The sequence below is a fragment of the Pinus tabuliformis genome, chromosome 6, assembly GCF_031772625.1.
Source record: "Pinus tabuliformis cultivar Carrire ecotype Pingquan chromosome 6, CPIR1, whole genome shotgun sequence".
NCBI classification, from domain to species: Eukaryota; Viridiplantae; Streptophyta; class Pinopsida; order Pinales; family Pinaceae; genus Pinus; species Pinus tabuliformis.
Window position 1 is genome coordinate 203,754,512 of NC_142292.1, and position 20,602 is coordinate 203,775,113.

Genomic DNA, 20,602 nt, shown 5'->3' on the forward strand with positions numbered 1-20,602 from the left:
CATAAAATACATAACCTCTATCACATTTTTAGGTGTTTTCCACTCATTGATAGCTTTCATCTTCTTTGGGTCCACAACTACTCCCTTCCCTTAGATTAATATACACCCCAAAATAACGAATCTGATTTTGGTAGAAATAATACCTACTCATTTTGGAATAGAGTTGATGCTCTCTAAATATATGTAACACCTACCTTAATTTTTCTCATGTTCTTCCTCTAATTTTGAGTATATAAGGATGTTTTCAAAATATAAAATGACAAATTTTTCCAAGTACTCTCTGAAAATTACATTCATCAATAACATGAAGATAATTGATGCATTGATAAACCACAAAATCATGGTAACCATATCTAGTTCTAAATATTTTCTTATTGATGTCCTCCTTTTTAATTCTACCTTCATTTTATCCATACCTCAAATCAATATTCGAGAATACCTTAGCTTCTCTTTGTTGGTAAATAAGTCATTCATCATTAATAAAAGATACTTATTCTTTATTTTCATCTTGTTTAAATATCTAAAGCTTATGCACAGTCTCAATGTACCATATTTCTTATTTCCAAATAGTGTTGGGGCACCCCAATGGGACACACTCAAGCATATATATCGATTCTTCAAAATCTCTTCAAGTTGCATTTGCAACTCCTTAATTTCTTGTATGTTCATTTTGTATGGTGTTTTAGAGACTAGGGCATCTCTAGGAGTGAAAACAATTGCAAAGTAAATATCCATTTTAGGTGTCAACCCTAGAATATCACCAAAAACATCGTCATATTCCTCTAGCACTAGGTAATCCCCAATGTTGGGTATCTTGTTCGTGTCCTATTCCTCCATATGTATTGCATAAATCTGGCGTCCCTTTCTAAAACTTTTCTTCATTTGCATTGTTGCTATTTCCCTCATAGAAATAGGTCTTATAATTCCTTATACCTTCCTTTGCTACCCTTCTTCATAAAGCTAAATAAATTCCTTGTTATAGAAATATAATATAGAATTCTCGTCCAACCAATCCATGATTATAAGGTTGTCATATGAAACCATTATAATGGCATTCAAAACATATTTGGTACAACATTCTTGTCTATGGGACACTCTTACCAACTCATTAATTCTTCACTTTACCACTATTGCTATTTGCACTAACCAAGTCTTTCTATGTTTGGTATTTTAAAACTAAATATTTCAACATGCTTTGGGTCATGCATAGTTCTAATTTTGGAATATTTATGAGGGTAATCCTTAAACATGTTATCTCTCTCACAACCCTGACATTTAATGGGTGGATATATCAGCCTCTTTCCCAACAAGTTTGATTTCTTTGGCTCACTAGGTGTGGGTTGTCTTGGTTGTTTTTCCTCAAAGGTATTCTTGAAAAATGAGGGCTTTCACCCTTTCCTCCTTTTCTCCATCTTATATTTATTCTTCTCATCCCAAGCCTTTTGGAATATTGGCTTACTTTTTTTCTTTTCATAGAGATACTTGGCCCTTCTTATTGCTTCCTCTAGGGTATGGAGTCATCAAGCTTGATCTTGTCACTACAATATGGAGGTAAACCACTTATGAACTTGTGAATATTGAATTTATCATCTTTACTAAATTTTTCATACTTCAACAAATTAAGGAATTTCTTCTCCCATTCCTCCATTGTCATATTTCCAATCTTGAATTGAAAGAAATATTGCATATTTTTATTCTAAAGGTGCTTAGACAAATAATTATTTTGAAAATAATTCTTGAATTTATTACAAGTTATTTATTTATCATGGACTTGTATCTATTTTTAGGCAAAGGGACGGGTGGGGGTGGGCATGGACATTGTCTCACCAAGAATAAATGAGGGAGGCATGGTTATCCTTCTCCCCATGTCATTTATGCATGATCTTGTATGCAAGGTAGTGGAGGATTACATTTAATGCACAAACTGGGATAATGTGTCATCAATGTTTAATACCAAAGTGTGGATTTTAAAGTGGAGAGATTCAGACAAGGCCATGGTTAAGATTGTAGGAATGGTGCAATGCATGAATTTTTCATTCAAGGAAGTGAAGAGTCTACGACCTAGGAACGAGCTGGATTTGGCATGAGGCAGGTTTGAAATTTTGATTTGACTTTTCTTATGGAAATTCATCACTAATATTCATGGGTGCAAGGTCCGAAGTTGGAAATTCATTGTAGGGTGGCACAAAATATTGCATTAAATTACTACACTAGTGAGGCTTCTTTGTCATTATGTTGTTTCTATTTGGATCTAAGCTCCACCCTATATTTCCTATCAATTTCTTGGTTTTTCCATTTAGGGACAAGATCTTGGAGCCTCCTTGGGATCCTTTTGTCACTCAACTTCTTATCTCCTCTTTCTAATTGGTGTCTTTATTTTGTCATTAATCTCCACACTCCCTCCATCACTCCATTTCTTAATTCCAAGATCATCTTAGGCTAGGTTGTGAAGGTTTGTTTTAAATTTCACCTATTGATCTTGTTACCAAGTATACCTCTCATTTCATCAACCAAAATTTCCTCCTTAACTCCACTCTATTTTCAATCATTGTCTTTTTGGGACTATTCTCTAATCATTCCTGACCATTGCCTCCCACCTAGCTTTACCCTCCCTCAGCTAACTTTTGACCTTGGAATTCTTAGGCCACCAAACATCCCTCAACAACATGTCATATCATGTTGAGGTGTGGCCTACTACTGTAGGATTATATCTTGAGTTCAACAATGTGCAAAGGCCTCAACAAGGTGAGATAGAGAGCATACCCCACCACAAATTCAGGAAGAAATTACTAAGATAGAATAAGGAATAATAGTGTAATGGGAATGTTTATCTGATGTGGAGATTGTAATTAACTTTGCTAAATGGTTTTTTTATGTTGATCACAAGTAGAAGACTCAATCAACACATTTACACCATTGATATTTATTGGCACCTGAAAATGTTACTTGGGAGACTATTTTTAGAAAAAAATAAAGGTCGGAAGGAAATTTGATGATAGATGAGTTGCAAATTATGGGTCGAGGATTGGATCAATGTCTGCAAAGGATTGAAGGCCATTTGGGCCTCCCTCTATATCTAGGCTCTCATCAGGGAGTATTCAAGAGCCTGTTATTGTTGAAGAATCAAATTCTCCTAATTTAGTGGTTTGATGCACTCTATTTACTTATTGTTGGTTACTTTTATCTTATCTATTTTAGTATTTTGGATATGTTAATTTCAGAAAGCCATATGACTCATGGATTTTATGTTCTAATTTTTGTTTCCCAAAAAAAAATCAAATTTTAGATGCTCAAAAATCTTTAGTTTAGCCATTGGTCTAGTTTCCCTAGTGATAGGCTAGGGAAAACCAATTTGCATGTTTTATTTTGTTTCTAACGAAATGAACCTCTTTTACCCACACAAAAAAAATATATATTTATCACCCAAGTTCTTAACCTACCTGAGGTGTTCCTACCACATGGTTTCTTTACCCTCCAAGTGATAAATGGTTACTCTAACGTCTAAGTTAGGAAAATAATTACACAATTGAAGATACTTCCTTATTCCCAAAAGTGAGGAATGTATCCCCTCACCCTTCATATGGCCTATATTAGACATAGGAGGCTTGAAATTTTTGAGTTCTCCCTTCATATCATGATTTCCAAACTTATTGTTTCCTAGTTGGTGACAGAATTCCAACTACTATTTACATTAGAGGATATGAATTCTTTCTTCATTTATTTCCTTGGGGAGTGAGACTAACATTTGGTGGAAATCCTATATTTCCTTAAGTGACGGGTATCTTCCCTTTTCACATATGCTCAATGTTATATAGCTTTCTTGTATTTATAATTCTGATCTATCTTCTTATAAAAATGACTGATACTTTGTAAAATACGAGTGTTAATTAGTTTCTACTCTGCTTGAGATCTAATAAAGTTTTCATTGTCGACTTTGTAGCCGAGTACCTTTATCTTTATAATTTTCACAATCTTAACCCATATTTGGTTCCCTGCTCTATCCTATCCATGACCATTTGAGTTTGTTTTTGCATTACCAAGACTCAGTCCTCTGACTTCCCTCTTCATGGTTGTATAATCCTTGAGCATCTTCCATATCTACTTGTATCTTAACTATGTACATGTCAAGTTTGTATACAAAATACTATTAGATGAAAATAAAAATCACATTACACAGAATTATATGTGTGTGTGTTTGTATATGTGTATAAAACACTAAAACATTATCTATTCCTACAAGCCTCTAGAATTTTTCTATCTTTAGCCTCTACATAACTAGTTTTGCAAGTTACACTTTGATACCATTTTGTAACATATCCAACCCCCAAGATAAATTTATGTATGTGGGATATCTAAATTCTTTTCTTATTTTAACCATACCAAAACTCCTTTTTTATGTCATCGACGTCTTCTATTTGTCAAGAGATCTCCAACGATATAAATATTACCTCATTTTAAACTCTGAACACAAAGTTATGGCCTTGTTATGCCATAGAAACTTATTGTACAACTAACATGTGGCATTCATCCACCCATGTGTCTCCATCATATAATACCACATCATCTGACACATGGTTGACATGTTACAGTCCTACGCCCACATGTCACCACCCCATAGTGCCAAATTCACAAGCCATAGATCTGGCTTGCAAGGTCATATATGTATCTGAGTGATTTCAAATAATCTATTTTTATAGAAGGTTGGATCTTCTATTATTTGGATTTATGGATATCTAGAACATCCTCCATCTGAACGATCCAATAAATTCATTGAAATAAGATGCCAGATCCAAATATCTAGAATCCTCTTATCCAAAAAATTCCATAATTTTTTTTTAGTAAAATGTTGGATCTCCATATCCCCATATCATCTCTTTCTAGAAATTCCATGTCATCTTCCATGGTATTACCCATGTATCCTCCCACATCATCACCAAAATTCATCCTTAGCCATGTCATCGTCCTCGTCAATGTGGGTTAGCATCTCAATTTCTAGATATTATATCTAGACCATTCGACATCGAAGAAATCCTAAAAGGCCCATTTTCTAAAAATTATGGATTTGTTGAATCCTAGTCTCCACATTGCATGCCATGACACACGTCACATTAGCCTACATGTTAATTCCTAATCCCATATTATTCATGAGACATCATCATGCCATGTCATTAGTGACACATCATGATCACATGTAAACACTACCACATCAGTAGTGACATGCCAACATGCCACATCATCATGCCTTGTTAGCCACCTACATTGGATAGGGTTCATTAAACGAGGTTCTATGTAATTTTTCATGTCAATTGTCACATTAATAGGCATGTCACCTCCCTCCACTCATTACATGAGCTAGGGTTTTCTTACATGTCTCCACATGTCCACCTCATGGTCAACCTTCCTGGCATTCAAATCTAGGATTTTATTTTTCATTCGTCTTGCTTTTTAATGATATTATGAATCCCAAGCCTTTGTGTAACTCATCCACACAGTTGAACCAATAAGAATTATTTTCATTCACATTAAATTTCTAAGGTCATACAAATCCCAATCCTATATGTCAATAAATTATGATAGGCTTCATTAGTTTATTAGTGAATGTTCTAACACCTTGTATTATATTATTCTTTGATGAACCCTTCCTCTTAGGCTTCACTGTAAAATTACAAATTTTATTCTAGCATAAAGGTTCACTTCATCCATTAAACACTCTACTCATAAACAAAATATATGGGCATCTCTTTCCTGTCTATCACAAATCAAAATCTTATGTTAATTACATTGTTATACATCAATTAGCATGCTTGGAATGACCTCATAAATATGCATAAACACATAGAGTAAAACACAACATACATTAATAAAATATATATTCAAAAATCAACATAAATAACTCACAAAAGAGCTGTGTAGCCTATAGACATAAGAATATGCACAATGTTAAGAATGTAAATGCAAAATACAAATACTTTATTTTATGTAATTATCCACCAAGTGGATGCAAACATCAGATGTTCCACCTAGCCATAGACCACACTACTGTAAGACTCTCAACAATGGGTCATGCCCAATATAGGGTCATAACTCCAAAAGGGTAAAGGGTCATCCAGAGCAAATTCTAGACATGCAATCAATACCATATATGTACTAGACCAGGTTCCAACTCCAATACTCTCCCTAGCTATAGTCCTACATCCCCCACCCTACGCAACTCAAGATAATGCATTACTTCTCTTCCTCTGCATTTCACTAGGATATGCTACTACTTTTTTTAGGATTCAAGTGTATAATAGTCAGTATGTATCAAATAACTACAACTCTATGAGTTTTAGTTTCTCTCAAGAGTCTTCCAAGCACCCCTTCGACATCCTACTAGGCAATTTTTCCCAACCATTTCCCCCTCTTATTCTAGCCTTAACAAAGGCAAGTAAGTGGAATTGGACATAGCATTCCATCAAGGAAGTCACATCCCTTTATGACGTAGCCTAGGTTTTGTAACTTTTCCAGCACCTACAAACAATGGATCGTTGTTAGAGAGTGCACAACCCAGGCAATTGGATTTTGGATACTAAATTAATTAATTCATATGACTAAATCACATAGCACAAACAAAGAAAAATCTGGGTTTTCTCACAATAACACAGAAAAGGATTCAAATATCTTGAATTTCATTCAAATGTGTTGTTCTAGACAAGAACTTAGATTACAGAATAATGTCCTCAGAGCCCTTAAAATTCCTACATTGTTACACAACAACACCATGCACAACAACCAACACCCTCGTGAACTCTTATAACTATCAGTCATGGTCTCTGAGAATTGTGCCATAGCCAAACCAACATCAACAATCTAACAACCAAAATTTCAAGAGCTAAGAGGTAGAAACAAAAGATTGAATGCAGAAAAAAGTCCCTTTCCTTCCTTATTCTCACAATTTATCCTCACATTGCTTACCTATTCACATTTGAACTAAAAAAATCACTTCCCAGGTTGTTGGCTTCTTCGTCTTCCAAAATTGAATCGGTTCACCTCCTTTCAACATGTGGACAAACCAAATTTATAAGTTATGTCTCATCTTGGTTGTGTGTCTAGTAGGGTTTGTCCTTTAGCATCACAGCTAAACAATTGCCAATTTTGGATGTGTCAGCAACTCCACGTAGCAGGAGTATCAAAATGTGATCTTGGGAGCATCAGCAACTCGAGAGCAGTCGTCGCTTTGATAAAACGTAGTTACAAGGGTATCTGCAACTACGAACTGAGTGTATGAACAACTAACATAATAGGTGTATCAACAACTTAAAAAATGTGGGAGTAGCTCACTTATTACAAACTTCAAGAGAAAATTGTTTTTGGTTGATGAGGATTTCCCAAGGCCAAGGATGCTCCTGCATCAAACACCCTTGGTAAGAAAATATCAACTACCAGCTCATGTGTTCATTCCTTTAGAGATTAAAGTTCCTTTTCAATATGCTAATTCTTTCGTATTCACCTATGGCACATATTCAAATCCCTTGTTTCTTGATTTGACCAAATACTTCAATTACTCCCTATAGAGGGTCTTCTTTCCAACCCTGGTGGATAGAATTTCTTCTAATTCTTCGACAAAATTGACTGGTAATTTTTTATTCCACTCAACAGGCATACCTACCTCTTCACTACTTTCTCCTTTACAAAACTCATATATATCAGCAACATCGAATATTGGAGATATATCCAAGTCTATCATTAGCTCCATCTTAGAGGTGTTTTCAGAGTTTTTTTGAAGAATTTTGCGTCTACCTATTTTCTTATATTTTATCTTATTGTATGTACCCGTGGGAAATCTCCTTCCAAAGATGCACCATTACTAGCTCTCCTTCAGTGATAACCTTTGCTCTTCTTTTCAAATATTCCTTCTCCTTATACATGTCATTACTTTGTTGCAATAACTTCTTCACATGTTCGTGTATTCGTTGCAATCTATATGCAAAATCACTTGCACCAACACTCTTCCTTTCCTCCAAATTTGGAAATTATATCAGGTACATAATACCCTTTGATGATAGCCCATAAAAAATATGAAATAGGCTCTTACCAGTGGATTTTTTCACCGAGTCATTATATGCAAACTCTTCTTGCACCAAGACGATATCCCACTAGTTGGGATTTTCACCCCTAAAACTTAGCAAATTCCCAAGATTGATGATCATTGCTTTAGTCTATCTATTTGTCTATGGATGATAGGATGAGCTATATAACATTTTAGATCCCGTCTTATTCTGCAACGTCCTCCAAAAGTGACCCATAAATCTTGTATCTCTATCTGAATTAATGGTTCTTAGCAACCCATGAAGTTTCACTACTTCTTTGAAGAATAAAACGGCCACTTTAGAAGCATCACTTGTCTTCTTACATGTTATGAAATGTGTCATATTCGAAAACCTATCTATAACAACGATCACTTAATCATGCTTCCTCTACATCCATGGCAATCCCAAGACAAAGTCCATGCTCACATCTTCCCAAGGCCTTTCTGGTATTGGCAATGGAGTATACAACCCTGTATTTTGACTTCTACCTTTGGCTAGTAATTGGAAAACTCTACAACAGTCAACAAAATTTTTTACATCTGTGTTGATGCTAGGCCAAAAAAAATGTCCATGCAAAAATGTCCACCTACGTATCCACCATGTAGTTCCTTAATAAGATTCACCTCATTGACCCTTGAGGAATGCATAATTTCTTATTTTTAAACAAAAACACTTCTTGGATATGGTAGTCCAAGAACAAGGTCTTGTCCATGCTCCAAGGTGTTTTACAAGTTGTCCAAGCTTCCCAAAAATTTACATCTTTTGCATACAACGCCTTCATGCTTTCCAAACCTACCACGTCTATTGACAAGGTGTTGAGTAAAAACACTCTCCTACTCAAGGCATCTGTACCTTTGTTTGACTTTCCAGAATTACGCTTCAAAACAAATGTATAACTTTTCAATAATTCAACCCATTTAGAATGTCTTTATTTAGCTTACCTTGACTATTGATACATTGTAATTTCTTGTGATAAGTAAACAAGACAAATTCCTTGTGCAACAAATAGTGCCTCCACTTCTTCAAGGCCTGCAAAATAGAATAAAATTCCTAATCATACACAAAATAGTTCTTGTTGGCATCATTCAACTTCTCACTGAAGAATTATGTTGGTTTTCCTTCTCGACTTAAAACTTCTCCAATTGTTGCCCCACTTGCATCATAGTCAACTTGGAATACATTATTAAAGTTTGGAAGCATCTAAACAATTTTCTCTCTCACATTCCTTTTCGTATCTGCAAATTCTTTTATTGTTGCTATTTTCCATTTAAAATTATCCTTCTTCATGCACTCAGTAAGAGGTGCACAAATATCATTGAAATTCCTAATGAAGTTTTGGTAGAAGCTTGCCAATCCATGAAAACTCCTCATCTCGAAAGTAAATTGAGTTGTTGGCCAATCCAAAATATCCTTCACCTTTTCAGAATTTGTCTTCAAGCTCTCCTTGGAAATAAAAGTCCCAATTATACTAACTCGTCCTGCATGAATGTACATTTATTCAAGTTGATCAACAATTTCTCCTCCTTCAATCATTGCAACACTTGCCTTACATGCTCTAAGTGCTCCTATTTGTTTTTCCTAGAAATTAAAATGTCATCCATGTACACTACAATTTTTTTCCCAAGAATGGTTTCAAGACCTCATTCATGAGCCTCATGAATGTGCTTGGGGCATTAGTCATCCCAAATGGCATAAACAACCATTCATACAATCCATCCTTCGTCTTGAAAAAATATTCCACTCATCGCTTTCACTAATCTGGATTTGATGATAACCGCTCTTCAAGTCTATCTTTGTGAAATATGAAACCCCACTCAGATAACCCATAACATCCTCCATCCTTGGAAAGGGAAATTAGTATTTTATGGTTATCCTATTAATGAATATAGAATCTATGCACATCCTCCATTTAATTATCTCCTTTGGAATCAATATGACTGGTACAACAAATGGACTCAAACTTTCTCTTATCATTCCTCTATCAAGCAGCTCTTGTACCTGCTTATTTACTTCCTTATTCTCTACTAGAGTCATCCTATAAAGTGCCTTTTTTGGTAAGCTCAACCCTAGAATCAAGTCAATTTGATGAAAAATAATTCTCGCCGGAGGTTCTCCTTTTGGAGATTCATGAGCAACAATATTCTTGTATTCATCTAACAAGGATTTAATTTCTGTTGGGATGGTTCCTAATTTCACTTCCTTTGGCACAACCTTTGGAATCACTGCTAAAGATTCCTCATGTACAAACTCCTTGGTTGAACACAACATGATCTTTTTGTTACACGTGTTGGTACTTCCACAACTTCTTGTTGTTACATCTACATTTTCTAGCATTGGGGTGAGCTTGTATCGTTGGATATCCTTCCTGAACCCATATGTATTTTCTTGACCATCATGGTGAAATTGTATGAAAAATATCCATAGAATTCCTAGAAGTATGTGGCATGTGTCCATCTCAACCACATCACACAATACTTGTTCCTAAAGGTTTCCAATTTGAAAATTCAACAAGCATTAGTTAGTCACAGCCACTTGATGTCCCCTTTGTAACCATGAGACTTTGTAATGGTTTAGATGGACTAAACTCTTAAGTTTAAACTTTTCCATGACTTCAGTGGACACTAAATTCTTTTTACTTCCACCATCTATGACAAAGTCATATCACTTTCCTTGGAACTTACACTTATTTTTGAAAACTTTCCTTCTCTTTTCTAGTTCTTCCACTGTCTTTTTCTTAGGCTTGAGAAGTACTCTATGAAACATCAAATATTTTCCCTACTCTTATTGAAGCATAATTAAATTTTCTCCAGCAATAGAAGCTTCATCAAATTCTATAACTTGTGTTCTAGCTTCACCTCTTCTCCCCGAATTTTTTTCTTCCATGCACTCATATTTCTTATGTCCTTCAACTTCACGGTGATAAAAAGTGATCACATACTTTCCCTTCCCTCTTCCAATATTTCCTCTACCTCTTCCAGTACCATTTCCACCTCTACCACCTTGACCACTAGTGTATTCTTCCTCCTTTTCACTTCCTCTAGTAGTCCCTGCCTTACCTCAACCTCTAAAACCTCTTCCTCCACATTTCTATTATGTTTTCTTATTCAACTTTTCCTCCACCTTCAGGGAAATGTGATAGGCTACTAACAGTTTAGAAGTAATGCATACTCATTTCATCTTGAATCAAGTATTTCAGTCCATTCTCATACCTTGTGAATATTTTAAATTTTGTTTCCTTTATACCTGATTGAAGTGACAGTATGAAAAACTAATTGGTGTACTCACGAACAAATGTCTCCTCTTGTCTCAGGTTTTTGATCTATCTATAAAAATTATGCTGCTAATCAATGGGAAGAAATTTCTCCTTGATCTTCATGACCATATTCTTCTAAGTCTTGATCTTTTCTAGCTGATTATTTACTATCTTTTTGCAACATATCCCACCACAATACATCATGACCTTTCAGCTTTTTCATTGAAAATTTCACCTGATTTGGATCCTAAACATTTTCATACTCGAAGTATGTTTTGATTTCTCCAATCCAATCGATGAGGACATCAACTCTTAAATTTCCATCATAATAGGAAATTTCAACTCTTGCACTACCTGTATTTCTCAAATATGAAATCAACCTTGATGTTGGGTCTCTCTTCTCAGCCTCATATTCTTCATCTATTTCTTCATGATCAAAATCTACCTCTACCTCTCCATTCCTTCTATGCCCTACATCTTCTATCCTTCGTCTTAATTCTTCTAGCTCTTAATTTCCTACACCTCCTCGCCCTACTCCTCTTCTCTTATGTGGCATCCTTATAAGTTGTAAATGTCTCACCAACATCCACACACCTCAACCCAGGTTTTGTGACCTAACTTATACCTTCAACACTAATGTTGTGCAACCATCGACAAGGTTTCCTGGTACATTGTTATAAGAAGCAATTCAAGGTGCAAATCCCAAAATGAATCTCACTCTGATACCACTTGATGCAGCCTAGGGGATGTAGCTTTCACAACACCTACAAACTTTGGATCATTGTTATAGAGTGCACAGCCTAGGCCATTGGAGTTTGCCTACTAAATTAATTAATTCCAATGACTAAATCATAGAGCACAAACAGAGAGAAATTTGAGTCTTCTCACGAGAACATAGAAAGGGATTCAAATATCTTTTATTTCATTCAAATATTTTGTTACACACAAGAACTGGGATTATAGAATAACATTCTCAAAGCACTTGAAATTCCCACATTGTTACACAATAAAACTACACATAGCAACCAACACCCTCACAAACTCATATATTAGTCTATCGTGGTCTTTGAGAATTGTGTAACAACCAAACCAATGGCATCAATCCAATAGCCAAAAGTCCAAGAGCCAAGAGGCAGAAGAAAATTCCTGAATGCATAAAAAAAAATCCCTTTCCTTCCTTATTCTCGTAATTCATCTTCACACTACTAATATTTTCTCATTCCAACTGAAAAAAATTGCTTCCTAGTCCATCGACCTCTTCATCTTCCAAAAATGAACTGATTCACCTCCTCTCAGTATGCAGTCAAACCAAATTTGTAACATACGTCTCATTCTAGCAGTGTCTATCTTGTATTAGTGCAGCTAAAGACATACCAATTTTGGATGTATCAGTAACTCCATGCAAAAGGAGTATTAGCACACGATCCTAGGAGTGTCAGCAACTTGAGAGTAGTCTTCGCTTTGATAAAATGTATCTACAAGAGTAACAACAACTACCAGTTGGGTGTATCAACAACTAACATAATATGTGTATTAACAACTTAAAACACATGGGAGTAACAAAACTTATTACAAATTCAACAAAAACTTTTTTTTTATGAGAATTTTCGATACCAAGGGTTCTCTTGTATCAGTTTGCCAGGTGATAAGGAATTTATAGTTCATTGGACAATTATGCTCAAGTTTGTGGCATATACTTACAACACCAACAATGGACTACTAACCCCAAGTGATAAACCAAATAGTACTAGAAGCTAATCATAGTTAAATGAGATGAGGGAATGATGACCAAAATTATGGGAAAACCAATTTTGTATGCATGATTTATTTCCACCATATAATATGGGGAACTCACGAACCACTACTTGGGGACTTAGGCTTATGTTGTGTCTTCATAACCTTATTTTATGTGCATTAGTCATTTTTGGAGCATTGGGGTATCTATTTGGCTTAAGGACCATGTCCTGGTTCCATGCCCCAAACCCCTCCCTTCCCCCTCCCCACACCCCCACACTCACCACTATTTCCTCTTTGAGAGTTTTAGTGGTGGCGATCTCGAGGAGGGACACGTAGTAGCGACCGTTTCAATCTTATCATTTTCAAATTTAAAACAGTGGCAGGGTTTTGGTGTGAGGTTTTAATGCATGTTATGTCATTCAGCTTGCCCTTTGTACTGACCTTGGGTTTGCAAACACAGTTTATCACGCCCACTGAGGGTATTTGGAATTCATTCTTGCATTGTTATGGTCTGGTTCAGCTCTATGGGTGCTCGGTGCTTTCGCCTGGTTCTTGTGATGGTTGGTAAATGTTGTGCCTTGCTTGTCCCGTATGGTGGTTTCTTAATGATGTACCTTGCTTGTTCCCTGTGGTGGTTTGTTAGCTTCGTGCCTTTGCTTATTCCTTGTGGTGTTTTCCTTCACTAGTTCTTGGAGGGTTTTAGGTCGATTTCCCACCTGCAAGTCTATTTATCTCTGTCATTCGGCTCATACTTTATCTCTACTCTATTTTGCAATGATTTTTTTTCTTGATGTTGAGTCTGGTGATGATTTGGCTCCGCAAACACAGGTTCTCACCTTGCTACTGCATAGGACAGCTCAGCGAACTCATTCTTAGGTAATCTTCTTGTTGTGGTTGCAATTCCTCCTTTCGTTTTTGAGGCTCTAGATAACGTTTTGGCTCCTTGGTGAGCAGGCAAAACTCTCTCATGGCATTTCTGTTGGGCGAAACCCTCTGTTGCGGGTCTCAGCTCTCGTCCTCAATCGCGAAATCGAACCTTCTCCAGGTAAATCCTCACTCCTCTCTCTGGTTATCTATTCACTGTATTTTGGTCTCGTGGCCCTACTAAACTGCTGCCTATTTGGTGGTGGTGTGCAGGTCTTTATAGGGGAACATTGCTCCATGACCTCGTCCTTGGGAATGTTCGCGGGCTTAGGGAAAGCATAGGTAGGGTCTTTCTGTGGCTGTATCTTTCTTTTGCTTGCTCTATTGCTTGCTCTGTTTGTAATCGGGTATAACCCTCGGGGTTTCAATTCCTCCATGTATGTGTGTGGTTTCAGAGGTTTTCATGCCCTTGCTATTTGACTAGTATTAGTAAGGTTTTAGGGGTTTTCATGCCCTCATTGTTTGATTAGTATTTAGCCTGTGAACTGTAATTTTTGGTTTGCATGGGTTTCGAAACCCTCCACGGTTTCAGGGTTATATATTTTGTACAGTGAACTATTAAATGGGAAACGAAATGAATGTACAGGAATGCTTGAATGCTGAATATAAAAGTACCTGGTTTTTTTTTGTTGAGGAAAGGAAAATGTATTGTATATGTTGGTTTTGCCTTTGTCTGGTTCCCAGTTTGAGATGCCTTCTGTTACAAGATTCTTGTCGATGCTATTCGGCTTTTTAATGAGTTGTTTCATTGTCTTGCTTTCATTACAATGTCTAAAACATTTATGCATTAAAAAAAAAAAAAAAAACTATCCTGCTTCCTTAATGATAGGTTCTATATTTATTTGCTTTTATAGAGATTCAAAACAATTGTAAATTACAAATTTTGAGCTCTCTCCCCTCTCTGGATGGCAGCCCTTCTATAAGCTCTGGTTTTTCTTTTCAATGCATTATTAGCAATTTCTTTACAATTGAGGAACTGTTCCTCAGTTACCTTTCAGTTGTCTAACAGTTTCTTTAAACATGTTCCTAACTAATCCTATCTTGTTTTCTTGCCTAAATTTAAACAACAATGGCTGAGTCAGCCTTAATTTAAATAAAACAAAATAAAACGAAAACTCAAAATGTTTTTCTTTCTGTCCAACAAAATAAAATAAAAAAAATTTCCCAGTTGTCGCCTTTTCATTCAGATGCTCCTGCATCAGGCTCCTGGGGTAAATTAAACTCATGGTTCCTGTCCATGAGCTCTTCAATAGAGTACCCGGCACTTTGAATCTGGCCAGCCTTTAACCAAGAACTATCTTCAATAGGATGATCCTTCCACTTGACTAGGTACTGCAAATATTCTTTCCTTCGAGTCCGTCTGGCCACCTGGGTGTCTAGGATCTATTCGATCTCTAAAGGATTTGCTGGGGGCATTTGTTTAATCCACGAATCGTTCTCATTCTGGGTGCCCCGTGTTCATCTTTCAGAACTGTCTTCGTCATTTGCCGCAATGTAAGGGTACAAATCTGCCACATTAAAAATGGGTGAAATTCCTATACCTGGGGGTAACTGCAATTTATAAGCATTCGCAGAAAACTTCCGAAGAATCCTGCAAGGCCAAATTTTCTTCCATTTTAACTTGTTTTATTTGCCTTTAGGAAACCTCTCCTTGCATAGGTGTGTTAATACCAGGTCTCCTACATTGAATTATACCTCCCACCGTTTCAAATCTTCTTTCTGTTTGTATCTTTGGCTGCTGTCTTGTAATTTTAATTTCACCCGTTCATGAAGATCATTGGTTGCCTTTGCAAAATCTTCACCATTAGCACTCCTACACTCCAACTGACCCAAATCTCGTAACTCATGTACTCCACGTGGGTGCATTCTGTATAGGATCCAGAAACGACTACTGCTCGTGCTTCTGTTGGGTGAATTGTTATAAGCAAATTCTGCTTGTGCAAGCACATGATCCCAATGTCAAGAATTTTCTCCAGCCAAACTCCTTAATAGATTTCCCAGACTTCGGTTTGGCCATCGGTCTATGGATGATAAGCTGAGCTGAAGTTTAGTTTTGTGTCTAATTTTTTCCATAAGGTCCGCCAAAAATGTCCTGTAAACTTAACGTCTCAGTCCGAAATAATAGACTTTGGCAAGCCATGTAACCTGACTATCTGTGTGAAGAACAAATGTGTTACATGTGTGGCATCACTATTTTTCCTGAACGGAATGAAATGTGCCATTTTGGTGAAACAATCCACCACCACCATGATGGAATCGAATCCCCGTTGTGTCTTTGGCAGACCTAAGACAAAGTCTAAACTGACTGAGTCCCATGGTCTGTTTGGAATAGGTAAGGGTGTATACAACCCTGTGTTCTGGTTGTGTCCCTTTGCAAGTTGACACACTTTGCATCTAGTCACAAACCTCTGTACATCTCTACGCATCTTCGACTAATAGTAAAAGTGGCTCAATTGATCCAAGGTCTTGTCTATGCCAAAATGCCTCGCTAAACCTCCATTATGCTTTTCCTAGATTAAGTTCTCTCTCATAAAACATTCTGGAATACACAACTGCCTTCCTTTGAACAACAACCCTTCCTGCATATTATAGTCCAGCCATGAACTGTGATCTCTCAACAATGGATTTTGGCAAGCTTCATAGGCTTCCTTAAAATCTGCATTTGTTTCATACAAGTCTTTAAGATGTTCGAATCCTAATACTTGTATTGTACTTTCCAGTAGGATCAAATTCCTCCTGCTTAAAGCATCTGCCACCTTGTTGGCTTAACTGCTGATGTGTTTCAACACAAATGTAAAAATCTCCAACTACTCCACCCACTTCACATTTTTATGGTTTAACTTATGTTACTGCATAATATACTGTAATGCAGAATTGTCTGAAAATAAGACAAATTCATTGGCCAGTAGATAATGTCTCCAATGCTATAATGCTTGAACCACTGCATAAAATTCCTTGTCATAAGACGTGTACTTCTGCCTGCTTTCATTTAGTTTCTCACTGAAGTAGGCTATTGGCTTGTCTTCTTGGCTAAGTATTGCACCAATAGCTATGCCACTGGCATCACAACGAACTTGAAAAATTTTGTTAAAGTTCGGTAATCTCAAAATTGGTTTTTCAGTAATATTTCTTTTGAGGAGCTAAAAACTCTTCTCTACCATTTCTGTCCAATGGAAAGGTTGATTTTCCTTCTTAATGGTGTCCACCATGGGTGCACAAATCCCACTAAATTTTTAATAAACTTCCGATAAAAACTCGCCAATCCATGAAAACTCTGTACTTTAAACAAAATTTTGGGAGATGGCCAGCTAACTATGGTTGCAACCTTTTCTGGATCCATTTTGAGTTCATTCTCAGAAATCACAAATCCCAAATAAATTAACTCTTTCTTGAAAAAAGAACATTTCTTCAAATTTATCAGTAATCTATTTTGCTGCAATTTTTCCAATACATACCTCATATGTCGAAAATTCTCTTCCTTCGTCTTGCTGAATATAAGTACATCATCCAGATATACAATCACAAATTTCCCAATGAATTCCTTCAGCATCTCATTCATCAAAAGCATGAACGTGCTGGGGGCATTGCTCAATCCAGATGGCATAACTAGCCATTCGTATAAACCTTCATTAGTCTTGAAAGTTGTCTCCCACTTGTCACCTTCTCGAATCCTTATTTAGTGGTAGCCACTTTTAAGGTCTGTCTTTGAAAAGTACACTGCTCCACTCAAACAATCCATCATATCATCCATCCGAGGTAAAGGAAACCTATACCTGATAGTGATCTTGTTAATTGCCCAGGAATCAGTGCACATTCGCCACTCACTTCCTTTCTTGGGAGCTAAAACAGTCGGAACTGCACAAGGGCTTAAACTTTACCGAATCAGTCCTTTATCCAACAACTCCTACACCTGCTTCCTGATTTCTTCATTTTCCTTCGGACTCATCTAGTAAGAAGCCTTGTTTGGCAAACTAGCTCCTGGAATAAAATCAATATGGTGACTAATGCTCCGCTTTCGCGGTAATTTGTCCGGTAGATCGTCTACCACAATATCACTAAATTCCTGCAACATGTCTTGTATCTCTTTTGGTAAGTCAGTGACTTCGGTATGGATCAATACTAGTTTTGGCCTTTGCACAACTGCGTATTTCACCTCATCATCCCCCAACTGTCGCAAAAACTCTTTTCCGCCTAATAGTAATGCTTTTGTCCCACTGGTTTCCGCAGCATCCTCTTCCTTCATGAGCACTAGCATATGCTTTATCCCATCTTTAACGAACTTGTAACAATTTGTTTCCCCGTCACGGACGACCTTCCTATCATACTGCCATGGTCTGCCCAGCAGAATATAGCACACGTCCATAGGCATGATATCACAAGTCACCTTGTCCTTGTACTTGCCAATATGAAACTCTACTTTGCACTACTCATCGATCAGTAGTTGGTGACCTTTATATAACCAAGACACCCTATATGGAGTTGGGTTCTTCAACTTCTTCAAACCCAATTTCCCCACCATTTTAGTAGCTACCATATTATCAATACTTCCACTGTCTATGACTAATTTGCAACATTTCCCATGTGACTTGCACATAGTCCATAACAATGCTTTCCTCTGTGTCTGATCAACTACTTCCTTAGTTGGTTTCAATAATACCTTGTTCAACATGAAGGCTTCCCTGGTTTCTGGCATATTTTCCACCACCTATGGTGGTGCCTTCCCTTCATCGAGCTGAGTGACATATGCTCCCCTCTACCTAGTTTGTTCATTTTCAAGACATTCAAAGGACTTGTGTCCCCACTTGTGACACTTGTAACACTGATAGGAATTTCCTCCGCCTATGCCATTACATCTTCCTCATTGGTATGACCTTCCTCCTCTGGTATTACCTTCCCTTTCAGTCTATCCCAAAGTCTTCGAACTACTGGCCTCTTCATTGTTGTTGGCAGTGCTACCTCTGCCAAAGGTTTATCTGCAACCTCTGCCAGAACCACGTCCTCTTCTGGCATTCTGTTTCCTAGCAATCTCTTCCTCCACCTTCAAAGCACTCTGATAGGCTTCCTCTATGGTCTTAGGGGAAAGAATACTAATTTCGTCTAGGATCTCCATCTATAGACCATTTACAAACCTCGCTATTTTCTTAGGGGTATCTTCAACATAACTAGCTCTCAGGTTTACTTTATAAAATTCTTCAGTATATTCCTTTACGATCATCATTCTCTGCCTCAGGTTCTGTACTTGTCTATAAAGGGCAATTTGATAATCTTTAGGCAAAAATTTTCTCTTCATTCTAGCAATCATCCTGTCCCATTTTTTAATCAATGGTTTGTTCAATCTCCTCCTTTCTGCCTATACACTGTCCCACCATAGTGCTGCATGTCCCTTCAACTTGGTGACAGCAAACCTGATCCTCTTGTCTTCATTGATTTCTTCATATTCAAAATATTTATCTAGTTCACTTATCCAATCTAACAATGCCTCTTTGGACAAACTACCATCATAATTAGAGAGCTCCGGTCTTGGCTTGCTGCTAGCCAACAAAACTGACCTCAATAGTTTAATCTTTGGTCCATCATCATCTGAACCATCTGTCATGGTTGTGTTTTCCTCCTCACTGTCATCCCCACCTTCTGGATCTCTACGCCTTCCTGCTTCTACTGCTGCCAAATGTGCAGTTAAAGTCCTAATTTCTTCTTGTAACCCTTCATCTGCTACTCTTCTGATGGCTCTTCCTCAACCCCTTCTTCCTACCTCCATCTTTACTAAGATAAAGGAAAAAAATACTCTGATACCAAAAATTGGTGGCAATCCCGAGGAGGGACACATAGCAGCGACCGTTTAACTCTTATCGTTTTCAAATTTAAAATAGTGGTAGGGTTTTGGTGTGAGGTTTTAATGCATTTTATGTCGTTTGGCCTACCCTTCGTACTAACCTCGGGTTTGCAAACACGGTCTATCACGCCTGCCAAGGGTATTTGGAATTCATTCTTTCATTGCTGTGGTCTGGTTTGGCTCTATGGGTGCTTGGTTCTTTCACCTGGTTCTTGTGATGGTTGGTAAGCGTTGTGCCTTGCTTGTCTTGTATGGTGGTTTATTAATAGTGTGCCTTACTTGTTCCCTATGGTGGTTTGTTACCGTCGTTCCTTTGCTTACTCCTTGTGGTGGTTTACTTTGCTGGTTCTTGGAGGGTTTCAGGTTGATTTCCCACCTACAAGTCTATTTATCTCTATCATTCAGCTCATACTTCGCCTCTGCTCTATTTTGCGATGATTTTTTTGTTAATGTTGGGTCTGGTGATGATTTGGCTCTACAAACACAGGTTCTCACCTTGCTACTACATAGGATGGCTCAACAAACTCATTCTCAGGTAATCTTCTTGTTCTGGTTGTAATTACTCCTTTCGTTTTTTAGGCTCTAACATTCTGGCTCCTTGGTGAGCAGGAAAAACTCTCTCATGGAAAATCAATTGGGAGAAACCCTCTATTGCGGGTCTTGGCTCTCGTCCTCCATCGCGGAATCGGACCTCCTCCAGGTAAATCCTCACTCCTCTCTCTGGTTATCTGTTCACTGTATTTTGGTCTCGTGGCCCTACTAAACTGTTGCCATGTTTGGTGGTGG

The 20,602-nt window shown here is 37.2% G+C and overlaps 1 protein-coding gene across 1 annotated transcript; it reads right to left on the reverse strand.

Moving 5' to 3' along the window:
* Positions 1 to 17,929: 17,929 nt before the first annotated feature.
* On the reverse strand, positions 17,930 to 18,352 carry LOC149258163 (uncharacterized). Its single transcript, XM_089403827.1, has one exon. The coding sequence runs from the start codon at positions 18,350 to 18,352 to the stop codon at positions 17,930 to 17,932; it is 423 nt and encodes a 140-aa protein (XP_089259953.1).
* Positions 18,353 to 20,602: the final 2,250 nt, after the last annotated feature.